The sequence below is a fragment of the Dromiciops gliroides genome, chromosome 1 (genome assembly GCF_019393635.1).
Source record: "Dromiciops gliroides isolate mDroGli1 chromosome 1, mDroGli1.pri, whole genome shotgun sequence".
NCBI classification, from domain to species: domain Eukaryota; kingdom Metazoa; phylum Chordata; class Mammalia; order Microbiotheria; family Microbiotheriidae; genus Dromiciops; species Dromiciops gliroides.
This window is the reverse complement of record NC_057861.1, coordinates 18,574,610-18,595,151: the sequence shown is the minus strand read 5'-3', so window position 1 is coordinate 18,595,151 and position 20,542 is coordinate 18,574,610. Positions and strand designations below refer to the sequence as shown.

The following is a 20,542-nucleotide window of genomic DNA, read 5'->3' as shown; positions in this document are numbered from 1 at the left end:
ATGTACAAAACAGCTTAGGAAGGTGGAGCGGCCCTTGGGGCAGGGCCCGGCAGAGACACACACAAGGACACTCACAACAGCAAGACCAGTCCATGCACAGTGTCCAGAAACCTAGGCAGGGGAGGACTGCCCCCAGGCAGGCAAGGGAGAAGGAAAGAGACTGAGGGAACCAGAGATGAGCACAGAGTTGCCACCTGCCCCTAGGACATAGGATGGATTTCAATACCCTAAGCTGAGGATCTCACTGGCCTTCAGTGAGGGAAGAATCAACTGAATATGTCTATAGTCAACAGCTCAGGAATGAATAGCTACTGTCCCCTCCATCTTGGCAGGAGGGAACCAAAGGAGATGAATAGTGAAGTTCAGTTTACAAATTTGTTCTTAGAAATGTATTCCAGCTCTGGGTCCAATGTCCTGCTTTGGGGGAGGTGACAACCCTGAATACTTAAGACTGGGAGGCAGGGGCACCATGCAGGGTCACCACCACCCCTAGCATCCCAACCCAAGGGACTTTCTTTCCCAGTTGGAAGACAGGGGTGTCCTTCCTCAGATATATTCTTCCTTTCCAACAAGTAGGTCCCCAAACCATGCACCCCTTATAATCCATTCAAGCCACCCTACCCTGAGGGATGATGGGGAGTTAACCTGGACAAGGAAGCTGGGACATGCTGATAGAAGGCAGGGGGACGCCAAGTGGGACTTACCGGGGAACTGGTAGGTATAGCCAGGTGCAATGCCTGTGTAACTCCGGCTGGCATAGGTTGCAGCCTGGAAACCTGGATAACCTGTGGATAAATCAGGCTAGATCAGCCCCTGCATAGACCAGCCAAGCCCGCTCACTGCTGGATCTGAGCTAGCCAGGCCCAGCCCAGGGAGCAGGCATCAGCATCACAGAATCTCTGAGTAGGATGAGGTCTCAAAGGCTATCTAGTGCAAGCTGCATACCTGACCACTCTAGTCATATGAGCTTGAGGGAAGGGGAATGCACTATTTTTATTTATTTATTTTTTATTTTTTAGCGAGGCAATTGGGGTTAAGTGACTTGCCCAGGGTCACACAGCTAGCAAGTGTCAAGTGTCTGAGGCCGGATTTGAACCCAGGTACTCCTGACTCCAGGGCCAGTGCTCTATCCACTGCACCACTTAGCTGCCCCTGGGGAATGCACTATTTGCTGAGACCTCAAGGGAGGGAGCACATCCTCATTCCATTTAGGGTTACCTCGAACCATAAGGAAGTTTTCCTTAAGTATCAAACCTAAATTTGCCTCCTAACCACTTCTGCCCATTGTTTTGTCCCTCTGGGTACAAACTGGACAAGCCTCATCCATGTTCTGATGACACAGACAATTCTTTTTTTTTTTGTGTGAGGCAATTGGGGTTAAGTGACTTGCCCAGGGTCACACAGCTAGTACGTATCAAGTGTCTGAGGCCGGATTTGACCTCGGGTCCTCTTGAATCCAGGGCTAGTGCTTATCCACTGTGCCACCTAGCTGCCCAGCAGCATCCTCAATTTAGAAGTGGGTGCAACAGTCAGAGGTGGAATTCAAACTCATAGGATTGAAAGTTGGAAGGATCTCAGAGGTCATCTAGCTTACCCTCTCATTTTACATATATGGAAACTGAAGCCCAGAGGGGTGAAAGGACTTGCCTAAGGTCATACAGTATCTTCATGGAATTCAAACTCAGTCCTCCAAGTTCAGTGCTCTTTCTTAAGCAATTAAGACTGAAGAAATATTTGATTAAAAAGGATGTCAAGGACACATGGAAGAGCACTAGGAAGTCTATTTCCAATTTAAGCTTTCCCCAAGCTCAGAGAGCTTCCAGGTTCCTTTGTAGAATGACCTCCATCTTCACCCATCTCAAGGGGGATAGGTAGTCATTGACCTAAGAAAGGAGAAATGGGCAGCTAGGTGGCACAGTGGATAGAGCACCTGACCTGGAGTCAGGAAGATCTGAATTCAAACCCAGTCTCAGACACTTACAAACTGTGTGACCCTGGGCAAGTCACTTCACCCTGTTTGCCTCAGTTTCCTCATCTGAAAAATGAGAGGGTTTGTCCAGACAGCTCGTGACGACCAGCCCAGCTCTAATTCTATGATCATGTAACCCTTCCTGAATCTCAAGGAGCTCGTCTATAACATATGGTGGTTGGACACAGTGATTCCCAAGGTCTCTGCCTTTAACTTAAGATTTTAATATTCCAGGGGCAGCTAGGTGGCGCAGTGGATAAAGCACCAGCCCTGGATTCAGGAGTACCTGAGTTCAAATCCAGCCTCAGACACTTAACACCTACTAGCTATGTGACCCTGGGCAAGTCACTTAACCCCCATTGCCCCATTAAAAAAAAAAAAAAAGGAAGATTTTAAGATTCCATGACTCAGGTTTGATAACATTCCCCAGTATAATAACCATTCACATTTTTCTGACACTTTAAGGCTTAGAGAATGCTTTTTCCTGAACATAACTCTGTGAAGTAGGCAGCATGAGTATTATTGGTTCCATTTTGTAAATGATAAGACCGAGGTCCATAGGCAGCAAGTATAAGAGCCAGGATCCAAACTCAAATCCAAATTTCTCCTAACTCAAATCCATCATTTTCTTTCTATTAGAGTGGACTCTACTAGATGTAAGCTCCTTTGTGAGTAGGAATGAAGGGACTTCCTCGCCCCTAGTCCAGTCCCTTGCACACAGTAGGTGCTTAGCTTAATAAATGCTGATGGATTGGTTTTGCATCCTCAGCCCTAGCTTAGTCCCCTACACATAGGAGATGCTTAAGAAATTCTAGTGTATTGGATTTTTGTGTCCTCAGAGTCTAGCACAGTGCCTGGCACATACTAGGTGCTTAGTTAAACCATGTTGATTATTTTTGCATTCCCCAGACACTAGCACACAGTAAATGCTTGCTGATCACTTCTCTAGGGACCAAAAGCAGAAACCAAACCCAAGGCATCCTGGGAAAGAAAAGCCATTAAAAGGGCTAGTCCGGTTCCCCAGACATGGGGCCCCCACCAGAGGAGCTTGCAATTCTCTTCCTGATAGGACCCTCACAATGAAGAGGGAGCAGGTGGATTGGGCTGTAGTTCTCAGGATAACCAGCAGAGAGCAGCACTGGCCCTACCCTCCAAAAGATCATTTAGCTGAGGCTAGACTAGATTGCTGGCTTGTGATAGGAAGGGAAAGGTCAGCAAACAGAGGTGACTGAGCTTCAAGTCAGACCCTGGCACATCCCAAGGTGCCTCTCCACCTCCAAATCCTTGGATTTTGTGAAATCCACCCCCCAAACCTCTCCCCGCCTGGAATTCAAGGAGAGTAGCTCCCCACTTACCCAACATGCCAATCCCCAGCATAAAAGCATCCATCCCATAGGGCATGACTCGGGACCTCCCCCTGGCAGAGCCTGTGGGCGACATCACCTCCTTTGGTTGGGCTTTCTTACATTCTACCTATAAGGAGAAACTTGGGGTCAATCCTCTCTCGGCGCCCACTGTCAGAACCCCCATCCCTCAGTGTGTCCTCCTCCCACCATTGACCTCCAAGGGCCCCCTCTTACTTTGACTCATGGAATTCTCTTCCCTATCGCATAATACCACCACCCCTACAACTCCTCAAACCCTGTTCCTTAATAGGAAGGTCAAGACTTGGATCTGAGACTTGTAAAGGTTTTCTATGTTTCTAAAACTTTGGCTCCGGGCCTGGCCTCTGCCCTAATCAGAGCCTAGGCCCTTGTCCTTCCTCTGACCCTATGGTGCTCCCTAAGTGAGTGCTCTTTCAGAAAAACAGCTTCTGATGTCTCCCACCCTTAGGGAGCCCCCCTCAAACTCCCAAGTCAACTTGCCATCTTGTTGTTGATCTCGTGGAAGTGAATCTCACATACTTTCTCCACAATGTCCTCACTCTCAAATGTGACAAACCCAAACCCTAGAAGGGGGAAGGAGATACCCCCAGTTATAGGGGGTGAGGCTGAGGTCAGACCCAACATCCAGGAAAAGTGGGTATAGACTCAGGATAGCCAAGATGTCAGCAGAGTAACAACCTACCATGGGGTATGCTAAAGTCTCAATAGAAAAAGAAAGAAAGGATGAATGAACGAATGAAAAACCATTTACTAAACACTTGCTATGTGCCAAGTACTATGCTAGGAATAGAAGTACAAAAAGCAAAACAGTTGTTTCTTTCCTTTTTTTTTTTGAGGGGCAATTGGGGTTAAGTGACTTGCCCAGGGTCACACAGCTAGTAAGTGTTACATATCTGAGGTCAGATTTGAACTCAGGTCCTCCTGAATCCAGGGTCAGTGCTCTATCCACTGTGCCACCTAGCTGCCCCCAAAACAGTCATTTCTAATACAGTGCTTTGCTGATTGATTGATCGATTGCTTCTCCAGGGTATTGACAGGACCAAAGCAGAAACCAAACCCAGGAATCCTGGGCTTTGGGGGAAAATTTGGGAAAGACAACTTATAGAGGAAAGTGTTGGCCAAAGATGGGGGCTGGGAAGTGACAGAACCGGAAAAGAAATCAGAAAAACATACTTTATCCTTTGTTTTTTGTTTTGTGGGGCAGTGAAGGTTAAGTGACTTGCCCAGGGTCACACGGCTAGTCAGTGTCAAGTATCTCAGGGAGGATTTGAACTCAGGTCCTCCTGACTCCAGGGCCAGTGCTCTATCCACTGCGCCACCTAGCTGCCCCCTATCCTTTGTTTTTTTGTTTTTGTTTTTGTTTTTTTGGCGGGGCAATGGGGGTTAAGTGACTTGCCCAGGGTCACACAGCTAGTAAGTATTAAGTGTCTGAGGCTGAATTTGAACTCAGGTACTCCTGAATCCAGGGCCAGTGCTTTAACCACTGCGCCATCTAGCTGCCCCTATCCTTTGGTTTTTACTCTCACAATTTTTAGTTAGAAATGGCGTCAGAAGCCAATGATAACCAAAAGGGTGGGGAGGGATCCCCTTAGGAATATCTCCAATGAGTGGCCATCCAGCCTTGGATTAAAAATCCCTACCTTCTGCAAGAAACTTTTCCCAAATAATAAAATTTAGTGTCTTCCTTCTGAAATCACCTCTGGGATGTTGTCTTCCCTGTTAGAATTGAAGTTTCTTGAGGGATGTCTCTGTTTCTGCCTTTCTTGGCATCCCTGGCACTTAGCACAGTGCCTGGCACACATTAAGTGATGAATAAATGCTTGTTGACTGACTGAAGACCTCCAGGGATGGGGAACTCCCTACTTCTCAAAGCAGCTCATTTCCCACCCTGCTCTAGTCACTCCCCAACATTCTCCCCTCCCAGGGGTCCGGCTGGATGGAGCAGCACAGACACTTTTCTGAAGCTCCCTTCTCAAAGGAGCCCTGATGGTATTCCTGAGAAGGCAAGGTCCCTGGGTAAAGAGTAGCCCAACCCCAGCTGCTAAAAGGGGTCATAGGTCATAAGAGTGAATCCAGACCAATGTTGGAGGGGAGGAAGGCGCTGCTTCCAGGGGCTGTGGAGTCAGTCTATCCCTGGGTCAGCCTGTCCCTGGGCTCAGATTACCAGGGACAAGGTGAGGCCCACACGGCCTCCACAGGCCGGGGCCATATTGGGGAGCAAGGGCAGGGTATCTGCAACTGCCCGAAAGTTTCTAGCACAGGAAACCGGCTGGACAAAAGCCCTCTGTGCTAGCAGGCACCAGGGAGAGGATGCAGATCCTAAGGGGTAGGATGTCAGGAGGAGGGACGAAAAGGCAGCTGTGACCCTGAGGCCCCTGCCGATGACCGTGGGGCCCCCTGACCCCAGGCCCACAGACGGTGGGGGAAGGGGTCTGGCCTTACCTCGGTGTCGATTGGTGGTTTTGTCAAACATTAGCATGGCATCATCCACCTGGAAGACACAGGAGCCTTTGAATCCAGCCCCGCCCCCCCAGCCCCTTCCCCAGCCCCTACTACTCCTGTCCTTCCATCCTGGGGCATTTCAGATGGTTATTTGCTACCTGGGCCTTGGGGGCTGGCTACAGAGTGGGTCACACACACACACACACACACACACACACACATTCATTTCTCTAGTTCACCACTGGGGACCCATTCAACCTACTGGCTAGAGATGCTCAGGGGCATTGAAAGAGAGAGCCAGAGAGGGGCCTCTGGGAGCAGAGAGGAGAAGGGGGGTGGGGAAGAGAGGGCCTCATCCTTTGTAGCCCAAGGCTGGCGGCCCACTCCAGCTAGCCTCTGTTAGCAGGATACTTTCCTCTAATTGAGGTTTCCTCTTTGCTAGAGGCAGTAATTAGGGCAACTCCAGTGGAGGGATGAGGCTTCTGCCTCCCACTGAATTGGGGGGGGGTTGGGAGGAAGGGAGAGGAGGGGGGAGGGGAAGAGCCTGCCTATGCATCCCAGCCCCAGGCTTCCATCAATAGCACCCGCCTTTCCAAGTCACCCCAGGCAAGGGTTCTTAACCTACGGTCTGGGGAAAAAATATTTTGATAGCTATTTCAACAGAATTGGTTTTCCTTGTAATCCTGTGTATTTTGTGTTATGCATTGAAAACCATGATTCTGAGAAGGGGTCCCTAGGCTTCACCAGACTGAAAAAGAGGGGCACGCGACATTCTTAAAATGTTAACAATCCCAGCCCCGAGACATCTCTTTCTATAATAATGGGGTATTTTCTCTGGCAGCCAACTTTAGCTTTCATCCTTCCTGGAGCCCCCCCCCCCCATTTAGTGTCTCTTCTGCCTCCCGGCCACCTTATAGAGATGAAGCTAAGGTCTGAGTCACCCCAGGAAAGCCTGAACGGTACGGTGACCCTTCCTCATTCCCCGGGGCCCAGGGTGGGGGTCCCATCTTTTCCTCCTCCACCAGTAACTCTCCCACCTGCCCACTTCCTTTTCTCAAGGGTTCTGTAGCCCTCCCATAGAGGTATTTCCCTCTCCCCTAACATACAGTTCTGAAGTGAGGAGGGATTCCATGAACACTAACCAGCCTTAGTCACCAGACAGTGAATTAATCAATCCATCCATCCATCAATCCCCATTTATGGAGCCTAGTACTGTGCTAGGCACCAACAATACAAAGACATAAGTGAAACATCTGGCCCCTAACACTTCCTTTCCTTTTATAGGAAAGACCCAATGTCACCCCCAAATTTGCGAGACACTGGTACCAATACAAGGGACCCCCCTCACCCCCAGGGAAATGCAGCAACATTCAAATACTGATCCAGACACACACTGGGAGAGCTCTGTTCTCCCTCAGGCTACCATCTTGTGGCCTGATCCCACAGGAGTCAGGCCTGAGGTAGAAGAAGAATCAATTTTAAGAGCTGAGAGGGCCCTTAGGGTGACCTCCACTCCCCTTGGTTCTAGAGGAAGCAACTGAGGCCCAGAGATGGGTGGTGACTTGCCTGAAGTTATCAATCCAGTTAGTGGCAGAGATTCAGGTCTCCTGCCTCTTTTCAACAAACCCCTAAACACCAACTACCCCCCACCAAAAAAACGCCAAGCTACTCAGTGCTCCCCAGAGTTTGATCCCCAGAGTTCTTGCCTGAATGAGAATACAAATCACAGAATTTCAAAACTGGAAAAGACCTAGATCATATAGCCCAATCTTGCCCATTTTTATAGATAAGGAAACTGAGGCACATAGCTAGTAGGTGGTAGAACCAGGATTCAAATCCCAAACTCACTCCCAGGCTCCCTGGGACCAAAGGGAGCTAGTGATTAGGCTTTGGATTAGATGACTCTTTTTTTCTTTTCTTTTGCAGGGCAAATGAGGGTTAAGTGACTTGCCCAGGGTCACACAGTTTAGTAAGGGATTAGATGACTTCTGAATTTATTTCCAAGTAGGTAGGTTTGATTATTTTATTTCTCCAAGTAATCAACACTTGCTGTTTTCTCTCTCTCTCTCTCTCTCTCTCTCTCTCTCTCTCTCTCTCTCTCTCTCTCTCTCTCTCTCTCTCTCTCTCTCTCTCTCTCTCCAATAAGACCCTGTCAGGCTCAATGTTGAGGAGATAACAATAGCTACTACCTAGTCTCTGATCTCAAGGAGATTATTGCTAATTTGGGGAAGGCCAAGTCCAGAAATAGATGATTAGAGGAAGAACATATAGTCCAACCCTCTCATTTTAATTCAATTCTATTAAACACAGTAAGATAGGTACTAGGGGTTGAGGATCAGAAGACAGATGAAACAGTCCCAGCTGCAAAGAGCTTCCATTTTCTTGGTGAAGAATTTGAGACCCTTGAAAGTAGAAGGGACTTGCCCCATGTCCCACAGGGAGCAGAACCAGGATTCTAAGTCAGGTCTTCTGTCTCCAAACCTAGTGTGTCTTTCTATTTCTGATTCTCCTTTGCAAATCCTCAAAGGTCAAGAGGTCTTTGGGGTCTTCCACTAAACCAGCAACCTTAACTTCCATTCTATAACCTCAGTAATGACCCCATTTTGGATAAAGAGTCTGGGTTCTGGTCTGCTACCACCTGTACAATCTGGGTAAGTGGCTTTCCCTCCTGCCCTGGAAATCCTGCTTGATCTGAAATTGGAGTGCTGAGTCTAGAATGTTTACCTCTGTCAAGCTGGGCAAGTCTCCACTCTGGGCCTCCTCTATAAACCAGCGGTTTGGACCAGATAACCTCTGAGGTCCCTCCCAGTTCAAAATCTCTCATTCTATAATCTCTCTCCTGCCTCAGTTTCCTCCCCCTGTAAAATGAGAGGGTTGGAATAGATGACTCTAAACTCCCCTCCCCCAAACCAGGCTCTAAATCTGTGATCTCTCTCCATGCCTCAGTTTCTTCCTCTGTCAGAAGAGAGGTAGAGGTTCCTTTTAGTATTTAGGGGATTATCCTAGGTTCCTTCTCCCAGGAGTGGCAGGGGCAGGCTAGGAGCCCACCGAGCCCCAGCCCTTGGGGAGAGGAAGGGATGAAGGGAGAGGGGGGGGTTCAGGGGAAGTAGCCAGGTCAGTCGGGTGGCCTGGGGCCCAGGTCGAATTCCAAAGCCTCCCTGGCCCCTTCTCCCCCCCTTCCCCCCAGTCCCCTCCCTCCCTCCCAGCAGGCCAGGCGAGGGGAGGCCAGCGGGGGCTTCCAATGGGCTTCCAAGGCAGTGTCCTTAATAGGCTTTGGTCTCCATGGGAACCAGGGGGCAGGAGGGGGAGGGGAGGGGAGGCTGGTGCGCGCGGCTGACCAGTGAGAGCCGCCAAGTTCGGCGGGCCCCGGGGCCACTAAGCAAGATTGGCAGGCGTCGCCCGCTGACCATTGTTCCCCCTGCGGCGGCCGCGGGCCCCTCGTTCCCGGCCGGTCCCCCTCCCTCCCCACCCCCTCCGCGGGGCCCTTGGCATTCCGGGCTGTCCCCCTGCTCCCCGGCAGCCTATTCTCCCCGGCTCCCCCGGCCTCCCCGGGCCGGTTTCACATGCCAACGCCGATTTAGGTCCGAACAAAAGAGCCTGCCGCTGACGGCTTCTCCTGGGGCCCGGTTGTCATGGTAACCCCGGCCCCGGGGGCAGGCGGCCTCCAATCACAGCTGCTGGATCAGATTAGCATGAGCTCTAATGCTCAGCGCACAGACACAAAGACACCCCGCTGCAGGCGGCCCGAGGAGGAGCCCCGAGCCCGGCCAGCCAGCCCGGGGAGGCCCGGGCGGCCCCGCCCCCGCCCCTCGCCCCCCCTCCCCCCTCCCCGGATCCAGGCTCCCCGGGGAGGCTAAGCCCGCGCCACCCAAGGTTACCCATATGAAGCGCGGCCGTCTGTCCTACCAACCTACCAACCTACCTACCTACCTATCCACCTACCCACCTACCTGCCCGTTCGCCCGCCTGCCTGCCTGCTTGTCTGCCTCACCCACCGACCCACCCGGGGCCCTGTCTGTAGGGACCAGGCTGGCTCGCAGGCGCCTAGAACGTTAGGACAGCCAGGGAGCTCCCGCCACGGAACGTTGGCAGAAAGAACGTTCGAATTTAGAACGTTGAGACTTGCCCTGTTAGCGCCGCCGAGGCAAGCGAGGGCTTTTAGAATGTTCAGACACACAATAGGAGCTCGAGGAAGGGCCCCTTCGAATGTCGGGACACAAAGGCAACGCTGGAAAGGGCCTTAGGAAGGAGAATTGGGCAACGGAGAAGGCTGGCGCTAGAAAGGACCCTAGAACACAGAATGTTAGGGCACAGACTAACAGAGACTGTAGAATGTCAGTCCTTTTCAGAAGAAGCCACCGACGCCAGTGCCAGAAAGGACCTTAGTCTGGACAAAACTAGGACCTAGAATGGCTCCGACGAAAAAGAGCTTTAGGTTACAGACTATTTATCACAAAGTAGACCGTCAGCCCTAAGGAGGGACCTTAGAACATTGAATGTTTGACACAGAATATCAAAGCTCTGAGGGACGCAGTTAGAAGGACGCTTAGGAATCCATTTGACAGATGAAGAAAGTGAGACCTAGAGAAGGGAATTGACTTGCCCAGACTCCCTACTTCCAAATTTTTGCCCTAATGAGACTTCTTCCTGCTCCCCTTCCCTGAGAAGTTCCCTTTGGAGGAATTTAGGAGGCCGAAAAACGAACTTTTCCAATCCAAGTGCTAATCTTCATTTTTCCTTCTTGCCCCGTCTAAATACACCCCCCCCCCAATGTTCAGGTACAAACCTGAAATATCAACTAGGTCCATTCACATTCGGTGCATGCAGGCAATGGAGACCCCCATATCCTTTCCTTCCAACCTTCTGCACAAGGGCACAAGGGCACAAGGGCACAAGGGCAACTCCCCTTCCCCATGCCAGTGGCTTAGGGTTGGTATAAGCCAGAGACTCTCAGTGTTTTAGAGTTAAGAAACCTTAAGAGTCTGATCTTGCTATCTATCTATCTATCTATCTATCTATCTATCTATCTATCTATCTATCTATCTATCTATCTATCTATCTATCTATCCTGTACCTCTTTCTGCTAACCTATAAACATATACATGTACTCACTCACTCATATACACACATTTAAATTTAAGGTGAATTAAATTTAAATTTGGTGGGGAAGAATTTCCCAGCATCCTTTGAGATAACAAGATCCTGCAGGGGCTGGGGGAATCAGTGTTTTGGACCAGATTAGGAATCAAAGGTGCTCTTCAGCCCTTGAGAGAGGTGGGTCAGGGAGACAGTTCCCCACCCTTCCTTTGGGTGGAAGAGGGCAGAGTGCTGAGTGAGGTTATCATCACTAGGAAGGGTGTGTGTGTGTGTGTGTGTTGGGGGTGGTGAAAGGCACAACTAACTGCCTGCAGCCCTGGACAGGTGCAAACTCCCAGGAGAGAAAGGAATGACCGTGCTGAACCCGCCACAAAGCAAAAGCAGAAGACAAGGGAGAAGGTAAACAAGAGAAAAACATGGAGGAAGATCCAGGAATGGGGACAGCTATTGTGTGACATCCTCTCCCCTGGGAGATGTCCAGAGTTGTCGGCACAAAGAAACTGGCCTAGATCCCCCAGAGGCCCCTGCCTCTGGGGGGGGGGTGTGACAGGGATGACTACCTGGATCTTCACTGGGGACTTTTCCATCCTTGTTTTGAACAGAAATAATATTAACAGGGTAGGGGGCTCACTTAGCAAATAAATATTTCGTGAGTGCCCACCATGTGCTGGGGACCTCAATGCAGGAGGCTCTATTCCCCTGGATGGCTAATGAAGGCCTGCTTCCTTTATCTCTGAACCCCCTCCTCTTTCCCCCAGGGACAAACCCTTTCAAAGTCCCTCACCCGAGCGTTCAGACCCACCTTCCCAAACTGTTCAAAATATTGTTTCACATCTTCCACTGTGGTGTTCACGGACAGCCCCCCGACAAAGATCTTCTTGGTCCGAGTCACCATCTGTTAGGGGGAGGGGACAGGGAAGTGGGCATCTGAGTACTTCAACCCAGAACCAGCAGCAGGGGTTGGCTCTCCTGCAGGGACAGCAGCTGACATTCAATACATGGTCCCAGGCCACAGCATGCACCCTTTAGGTGCCCCCCCCTCCCCACCAAAAAAAGCCCCACTCCAAGGCAGCTGCGTATCCCAGTAGGCCTGTGGGACTCAATTCTTTCTTCCTTTCCTGTACCTGCCTAACAAGAGGCCTCTGATGCTTTGCTCTCACTGGTTTCTCTCCTGGCTCCCAGTGCGAACCCTGCATCCTCTCTTCTCCCCTTCTCTGTGCTCCCAAAGAAGCCCAGCCTTGGAGGCTGCAGCTTGAAGGTGGCTCCCACAGAGGCCTGACCCAGAGAATGGGGTCTGTGCCCAGGTCTGCTGGGAAATTTGGAAACGGGAACATCCCGGTACCTCCGCTGCCACTTCAGGGGAGGCCAAGACCCACAACATCCCCTCTCAACCAAACTCCCACATTTCTCTCAGCCACCAACCTCTGGCAGCCCCTCGGCCCCAGCCCTGCTTTGGGAAGAACACATGTTCCTAATTACTCCAGGAGTGCATGGCTAATCCAAGACGGTTCCCAGCCAGTCCTAACTCTAAAGTACCTTCTGTCACTGAACTGCTTAATGGAATTAACCCAATTCTGACCATGTGCTTGCTTCCTGGTGTGGCTAACTTGAGATACCTGCTCAGTAATTGTTTTCAGTTCCTTGGCCTGCTCCCCTCCCAGACCAGTCCCTGGCCTGCTTCCATATACTTTCTCCTTTTTCCCCTCTCAGTGTTCAGGGTGAAGCCTTCCATCCAGGCTCTCAAGGTGAACTGCCCCCTAATGCAGACCCAAAATATAAAAAAGGGAGAAACTGATTTTTCCAGAGGGTGTGACTTGCTACTAGGTCACAAGAGTTGCTAGTGAATCTATACACACACACACATACATATATGCATATGCATATGTACACACACATATATATGTGTGTGTGTGTGTATAAAATGAGGCCTCTGGTCTCTAAACCCACAAGTGGCATGAAGACTCTAGAAGTCCCAGGCAGACTTGAGGGCCCTAGTAAAGGGAGAGTTGATAGTAGGGTAGGGACAAATGGGGGATTGTTTGTGTGTGCTATTTCTTAATTCAAAACAAAGTTTTCAAAATAATTTTCCACAAAAATATTAATTATCAATACACTCAATTAATAGCTTGCTTGAAATTATTTAAATTTCAATGAATAGGGGGGAAAATCAACCCATGAGATGTCTTAACTATTTTTGAGTCCCCTCCCTTCTAAATTCTCCATAAGGATATTTTTTGTATTCATGCCTATACAATTTTTCAGCTCATATGGGTGGAGATTTACAGGTTCAGTACTTGACCCAGAGTCCAGAATTCTACATTTCCATTACCAACCTCATCCGAGACAAAAGGTTACAGCTTCACTGACTCAGAAATCAGGTTTTTTTCCCCCTGAACCCATCCCCTAATTCAGAACAATTCGTCAGAGGCACAGTGGAATGAGGACACCTGGGAACCAGGCCAGATCTACCTGAGTTGAAAGACAACAGGTGACAAGGTGTCTGGGACCCAGAGAGGGCTGGGATTCATTACTAGACTTCAGGCCACTCCTCTGTTCTATTCCTTTCTCTCTCTTCTCCTAAGCCCTAACCAGAAGGATCAGTGGCAGGGAGCAGGGGCTCTCCTACCCCCAGCAGCTAAGAAAGTTCAGACTTGGGGTTCAATTTAGTCATACCTTTGTCTGCTGGTTACACTGAATGTAAAACCTTCCAACTCCCAAAGTTACCTTGTATCTGCTTTGTATATGCTGTCTACCTGGCCCCGCTTCTTACAATAAGGCAGGGAAGGTTTTGGATCCCTAGTGCCTGGCATCTAGTAGGTTGCTTGATACATGCTTGCTCATTGATCCATTCTACACATCACATCCCCACAAAGCATGGGATTCTTCCACCAATCAAGCAAAGAAAGTATTAGACACAATGCTAGGCTTTAGAAACACAAAACCAAAAGTGAGTCCCTCTCTAGCCCCCAAGGAGTTGATTATGACTTCATGGCACAAAATTCACCTGCAGCATCCCACCCAGGCCAGAGAAAGAAAAAGAGTTCATCCCAGCATATCCTTCCCATCCTGTTCCATCATCAGGGATCTAAGATCAAAGGGTCACTGGTGAGAATTGGGAGGAGGTACCTCTTGAAGCCATAGGAGGCATTTATTCCTAAGCTAAAGGACCATGGCCCCCTATGCCAAGAACAAGAAAAAAGGTTCTCAAGTAAGGGGGGCAGGGAGGGAAAGGGAGGACTTGGTGAACTATAGTTGCTGCAGGTCAGAGATGGCCAATGGGCACACACAACTTACCTTGGGCTGAGCTCGGCGAGGAAATGCAACCTTGGGATCAATCTGAAACAGAATGGGGATATGAAGCATGCTTGAACTACAGGCCTCCAAGTGGACATAGAATAGATATATACAGCCACATGTCCCCAATTCCACAAGCAATTATTAAGCACCTACATGCAAGGCACTGTCCTAGGTGCTAGCCACACAATGACTAAGAGGGGTTTACATTCTATGGGGAGGAAGGAGGGAAGGGAGATACAACATAGAGAATGTAAATTTCTCGAGGGCAGGGATCATCTCCATTTGGGGTTTGTGTATATCCAGTGACAAGTGTACAGTGCTTTGCACACGGTAGACATTGAAAAAATATTTGTCAATGAATGAACTATAAACTGTCTAGGAAGCAGCTGGTGGCACAGTAGGGAGAGCGCTGGGCCTAGAGTCAAGAAGACCTAAGTTCAAATCTAGCTTCAGACACTTACTAGCTGTGTGACCCTGGGGCAACTCACTTAATCACTGCTTGCCTCGGTTTCCTCAACTGTAAAACAGGGATAATTAATAGCTCCTACCTTCCAGGGTTGTTGTGAGGAACAAATGAGATAATATTTGTAAAGTGCTCAGCACAGTGCCCGGCACATAGTAGATGCTACATAAATGATTATTCCCTTCCCCTGGCATGTCCCCTCAGCACCTGGCTCTTTTCTCTTGCTATGAAGAACTAGCTGATCACCAAATCTCCAATCTAGCAATGGAAGGGATCTTAGAGACCATATATTCATTTTTACAAATGAAGAGATACAGGGCCGGGGAAGTGTAAATGACTTGTCCAAGGTGATTCAGTTAGTCATTCAGTGACAGGTGGCATTTAAACACATCTCCTCTGACTCTAAACCAGAGTTTGTTTCATTATACCGAGACAAAAGTGACAACAATGGAGACCCTTCCTTTAGGCTTTCAAGAACCTGCTTCATTACAAAGCCAAAGCCCATCCACAGGCATTGCCAATTTCACCCACAAACTTTCTTTGGGGGTAGGTAGGACACACCCACTTACTGCCCTGAGAAGCCAGCCAATATCCAAAATGCATTGCCTCAAATTTGCTTTGGGTGCCCCAAAGGAAAGCCTACTGAAGCTACTAGATTTCCTCCAGCTAGAACTGAGTCCTCATTCCCACACCCACCAGCCGTGCTGAACCACTGACCACTAGTTTAACAAGATCTGAGCTGTCTCCCAGGTTTGTTCCTGGACGGGTGCAGCCAATTCTGGGGTAAAATACAATTCTGTATAACCAGGTCAGGGAACAATCAAGGTAGGCCCAACCCAGGCAGGAGAGGGGAAGGAAGAGATTTGCTTTATATTGTTCTCTTTGGGATTTGTTTCTGAGGAATATCTCCAGCCCTGTCAGAATCCTTCAGGGTTGCTGATGGACATCAAAGGTCAATGGGTACAATACTGAACAAGGCAACAGAGATGATGTAGAAAGGGGGCCCTTTGCAAAGAACTCTCTCTCTCTCTACTCCCTTACACAAAGGAGGAGGAGGGGAAGGTAGACAATCTTTGTCATTTACAAATTCATAACTCATCCCCCCTCACACATTATCCAGTCCCAGGAAAGACTTCTTGCCCAAACACAGTCAAACCCTAGAAAACTCATTCTTCTGCAGCTAGGCCCTGCATAGGAAACCTGCCCACAGATCACAGGTTCTCAAGGCAGAACAGCCCTTAGAGATCACCTACTCCAACTTCTTCATTTTACAGCTGAGCTAACTGAGGCTTATGGAGGGGGAGGTGACAACCCGGGAATTAACAGAGCTAAGGTCCTCTCACTCCAGATCTGATTCTTTCCACCATACCTCCCAAAGCAGGAGCTATCCATTCTCCTCCCCACCCCCCTGAAAAGCAGATGCTTGGATGACCCATCTGGCACCATTTCCACTAGCCCACCGGCCCAACTGGTCCCCAGGAAAAATGACAGCTGCCCACTTCCCCTCACTAGTATTGTGATTCCCAGCCTGGCTTTCCTCTGCTTCTCCTATTCCCCCCAACCTCTTTCTCATCTATTCACTTGTCAGACCAAACCAAAGGTTTACTGCCTGGTTGTCCGGCTGGTACACACACACACACACACACACACACACACACACACACACACACACACACACACACACACACACACACACTGCATACAGGAGAGTCACACACAGGCACAATACACAAGCCCATGGAGACATAAGCAGTCACAGATTCACAGACCTACTGAATACACACTCAGACACAACCCCACCCCACCCCCTCTGACTCAGAACCCAGTAAACTAAATAAATTCAACAAGTAAATAAAAAGTGAAAGTCAGAACCCAAAATAAACTCCAGGGTAAACCTCTTCTCCCATCCCTTCCCCACAGCCTGAGGTCTTCAAACCAAGAGCAGCTTGCCCTTCCTATATCTCCCAGGGATATCCATCTCACCCTCTTCCCACCTCTTTCCTCCCCTTTTGTGCCCACCCGGCTCCCTAGGCCCACCCCCACCCCCAAATCTCTGGCTTCCTGAATTGGGCCTAAAGCTTCAGTGCATTCTGAGGACAGGGGACCGTAGGAGAGCAGGAGGCCCATGGAAGATAATAAGCAAAAACAATGACCCACTGTCTGTCCACTCCCAGCCCATGTCATTCAGCCGCTGCCAAGAAGATGCCTTCAGAGCCCGCAAAGTTGTGGCCTGGCCTCATTTTCTCATTACTCTGAGAGGGAGCCACTGGGCAGAGATAACATGAGTGCTGGGGCTGGAGGGGACAGACGGTAATTTAACAAATTCTTCTGCACAACTAGCCATTGTTATAGGTAAACAGGAGCCAGTGCCTGACCCGAGCAGGGAGGCCCAGGGCTGGGGAGAGAGAGTGTGGGGGAGTAGGGAGAGAAAGCTCCAGAAGAGATCACACTGTCCTGTCTCATCGACAGATAGCTTCCACACACCCCTCGTCCCCTCCCATACACTGCCACCACCATGGGGGGCAACCCCATGGCCAGGTTAACATCATCAATGTGCCCCTACCACAGCCCCAGCAAACTCCCTCTGCGGGCCCAGGGCCAAGGGGTTAACTAGACACCGGCAAAATGTTCCAGAAGTCTGACTTTTAGACAAGGCTGTAAGACCCAGCTCATGGAGGACTGGGAGGCCTTTTCCCGTGGGAGCGCTGGCCTAGCTCCTATCTTCACCTAACCCATCTCTTTGAGCCCAGGGTGGCTTTCCATAAATTCACTAACCCACCAAAGAGGCTGAGGTCTCCAGACAAAGGGAGGAGGCCCACTGACCCAAAGCAGGGGGGACGGGGAGGGAGTAGGACACAGTCTCATCACCCTGGGAGAAGAGGTACCCCCCTACTTCAGGGAGGGGAACTGAGCAGAGGGAGGCAGGTCTTATCTGAGGCAAATACGGGTTAGTAGGAGCCAGAGGGATGCCACCGGGTAGGTCATTACTATCCTGACTCACCCAGGTTGGGCTAAGGGGAAGGTCCAGAGAGGCTGACCCTAACCCCACCCTGGCTGCCTCCCCCCAACTCCACCCTCGGCTTCTCTTTGGGATTAAGACCTAGTCTCTGAAAAGCCAGCTTCCTCATCTACCTCTCCAGCACTGACCCTGACTGGGCCTTGGAGTCTCTGGTCACTTAGGGGTGGGAGAAAGGACCTAGGAAGGGGGGCAGGTGGGGACACCAAAACTCCTCACCCCAGTGGCCAAAGACCTGCTGTACATGGTTCGCTGTCCCCCAAGAGAAGAGATACTGAAACCTATCTAGGCTTCTCCCTCTCCCCCCACCCCAACCCCCCATCGCCAGCGTCCTTACTCACCGTTTTGGAGTCCAGCTCGTGTCTGGATTGGGCCAATACCTTATCCACCCCTGCCTGGTCCACGAAAGTGACGAAACCAAACCCCCTGGTCCAAGTGGGGCAGAGATGGAGAAAGCAGGAAAGAAAGAGCGCCGTGGTTAGGGCAAAGGCCAGGGCCAGAGGGAAGGGGTGGGCAGAGGGCCAAGGTGGGTGGGTGGATGGGGGGGGGGGCTTACCTGGATCTCTTGGTCAGTGGGTCCCGCATCACCAGACACTCCTTCACTTCCCCGAATTGGCCGAAGTACTCCCGTAGGCCCTCTGCAACCACACACCCGGCTTCGGACCAGCCCAGGGCCCCAGTGCCCCCCTCCCTGCCCTTCTCGGGCCCCTGGCACCCGAGAGTCCTCGAGGCTCTCGGGCCATCTTTGGAGCCCTCTTTGACCGCGGTCTAGTCGGGGCCCCCTTCCCTCCCACGGGCCGGGAGCCCGGCCATCAGGAACCGGGGAGAGCCGGCAGGCGACCGGGCAGGCAGGCAGGCAGCCCGGTGTGGCTCCGGAAATCTGGCGGCAGGGACCCGGGGCCGCAGGTCCGTCGGGCTCCCAGCTCCTCCCGGGGTTCCAACCTGGCTCCCGCCACCACCGGGTTACAAAAGTTTGAGCCGCAGGTGCGAGAGCCGGCGCCCGGGCGGAGTTTGCGCGGCGCCCGCCCGCCCGCGCGCCCGCCCGCCCGCCCTCGCGCTGGAGGCTGAGCTCCCTCCCGGCCGTTCCCGGGGGCCCAGGCTGCCCAGCGCAGAGCTTCCCACCCCAGCCCCGGCCCTGGGCCCTCTCTCCCCCGACCTGGCCGTTCCGGGCTCTCCCGTTCGCTCCCTTGTGGTCTCAGCGCGGCTCTGGTCCGCGGTGGGTGAAGTTGGGGGTGGGGGGGGAGCGGCCAACCCAAGATTCGGACCCCCGCGGGGTGGGGAAGGGGCGCGGGCTCCTTGGGGGGGGGGTCCTCGATCACCCAGGATGGGGAGCCGGGGGGGCGGAGTGTCCCCGATGGCCGTGCCGGAGCCCCGGGCGCCCGGGAGGGGAGGTCCCGGGGCCAGTGCCAGGCTGGCCAGGAGCGCGCCGGGAGCGAGCGGGGCTGGGGGCGGTGGGGTGTCCGGTTTCGGGGCCGCCCGAGCCCCGTGCCCGTCCGTCCCGTCCAGGCAGGGGTCCCTCCCGCCCCCCCGGGCCGGGCCCCGGCCCCGCTCACCCTGCGTGGTCTGCCAGCTAAGTCCCCCGATGAACATCTTGCTGCGGGAGGAGGGGGAGAGACACAAAGAGCCCGAGTGAGCGGGGGCCGGCCGCGGGGCCGGGGGAGCGCGGGGCGCGGGGCGCGGGCGGCGGAGCGGCGCCGGCTCCGGGCCGGGTGGGAGGCCCGGCCGGCCCCGGCATCGGCCATGTTGGTGGCTCCGGGCGGCGGGAGCAGCCGCCGGGGGAGGCCCGGGGCCCCAGGCGGGCCGGGCCGGGCCGGGCCGTACCAGGGGTCGTGCGGCGAGTCCGGGGAGGCGAGGCCGGGCTGAGGCGCGTCTGTCTCCATCGGGACCCGCGGCGGGCGGCAGGGCGAGTGGAGCGGCGGCGGCGGCGGCGCTCGGCGCGGGGCAGAGGAGGAGAGCGGCGGCGGCGGAGGGGGCCGGACGGACAGGCCATGCTGCCCCCTCCCCCGACCCCGCTCGGGCGGGCGGGCGGGGACGGGAGGGGAGGGCCCGGCCGGGGCCAACCTGCGGGCTCCTCCCCCCGGCTCCCCGCGCGCATAAAGCCCCGCGCCGGCCTCCCTCCCCGGCTGGCAGAGGCGGCCGCGGCCGCAGCGACTGCGGGGGTGGTGGGGTGCAGCTGGGGACCGGGATGGAGGGGCCCCTAGCTAGCTTCCCCCTTCCCCCTGAGCAGCCCCCGAGAGCAGAGGAACCCGGAGGCTCCCCACCCTCGCTTGCCGGGTGGGAAGAGCCCTTTCTGCACCCCCACCCCGTGCCAGGTGTCCGAGGTCCCCACGCCTCGGGTTTGAGGCGATCTCCCCCACCGTGCAGTGGCCCCTGCGAGGAGCACCCCCTAACTCACCCCCCTGTGCTGTGCCTGGTGGTTCTGTCGGAAAGCTCTCCCCCTTCCCCCCCTCACGAACTCAGGCACATGTATACACTATACCCTGACCAGGGTAAGAGTCCCCCCTACCCCCACTCCAAAGGGAGAATGTCAATAGCAAGGGAGTTCTGGATTCTTGGAACCCCCTCACTGAGACCTAGCTGGGGGTTCTCTCCGGGCGTTCCCTCCTGTTTGGGAACTCAGAGCCCTAAGGTAGCCTTGCTTCATTCAGAATCATCTCTACAGTGCTCAAGGACCATGGCTCTCCTCCTTAACAGTGCCTTGCCTCATCTCACCCCATTTCTGAGGCTGGGGCCAGCAGGAAAAGGGTTAAAAACCAGGCAGTTTAGGTAGATGGGGAAGGGTCCGAGTTGTCTAGCCCTGTAGCTGCTACCACCTGGTGAGAAGGATGCCCAGCCCAGAAGTCCTTCCTGCCAAACTCACTTCGGTCTGACAT

General features: G+C 52.6%; 1 protein-coding gene across 7 annotated transcripts in view; it reads right to left on the bottom strand.

The window, feature by feature from the left end:
• MSI1 (musashi RNA binding protein 1) overlaps positions 1-20,087 on the bottom strand; it is a 32,128-nt gene extending 12,041 nt beyond the window's left edge. For 2 of the 7 annotated variants that reach the window (XM_043977315.1, XM_043977319.1), the window contains exons 1-10: positions 19,491-19,687; positions 19,223-19,263; positions 18,226-18,307; positions 18,011-18,095; positions 14,188-14,229; positions 11,696-11,788; positions 5,797-5,845; positions 3,835-3,917; positions 3,325-3,442; positions 705-785 (exon numbers count right to left, since the gene is read on the bottom strand). In XM_043977315.1, coding sequence (XP_043833250.1) covers positions 705-785; positions 3,325-3,442; positions 3,835-3,917; positions 5,797-5,845; positions 11,696-11,788; positions 14,188-14,229; positions 18,011-18,095; positions 18,226-18,307; positions 19,223-19,263; positions 19,491-19,549 — 733 coding nt within the window. In that variant the 5' untranslated portion in view covers positions 19,550-19,687. Of the gene's footprint in view, positions 1-704; positions 786-3,324; positions 3,443-3,834; positions 3,918-5,796; positions 5,846-11,695; positions 11,789-14,187; positions 14,230-18,010; positions 18,096-18,225; positions 18,308-18,825; positions 18,888-19,222; positions 19,264-19,490; positions 19,689-20,064 lie in introns of those variants that run through there. The other 5 variants (XM_043977318.1, XM_043977317.1, XM_043977316.1 and 2 more) reach the window with 5 other exon arrangements.
• Positions 20,088-20,542: the final 455 nt, after the last annotated feature.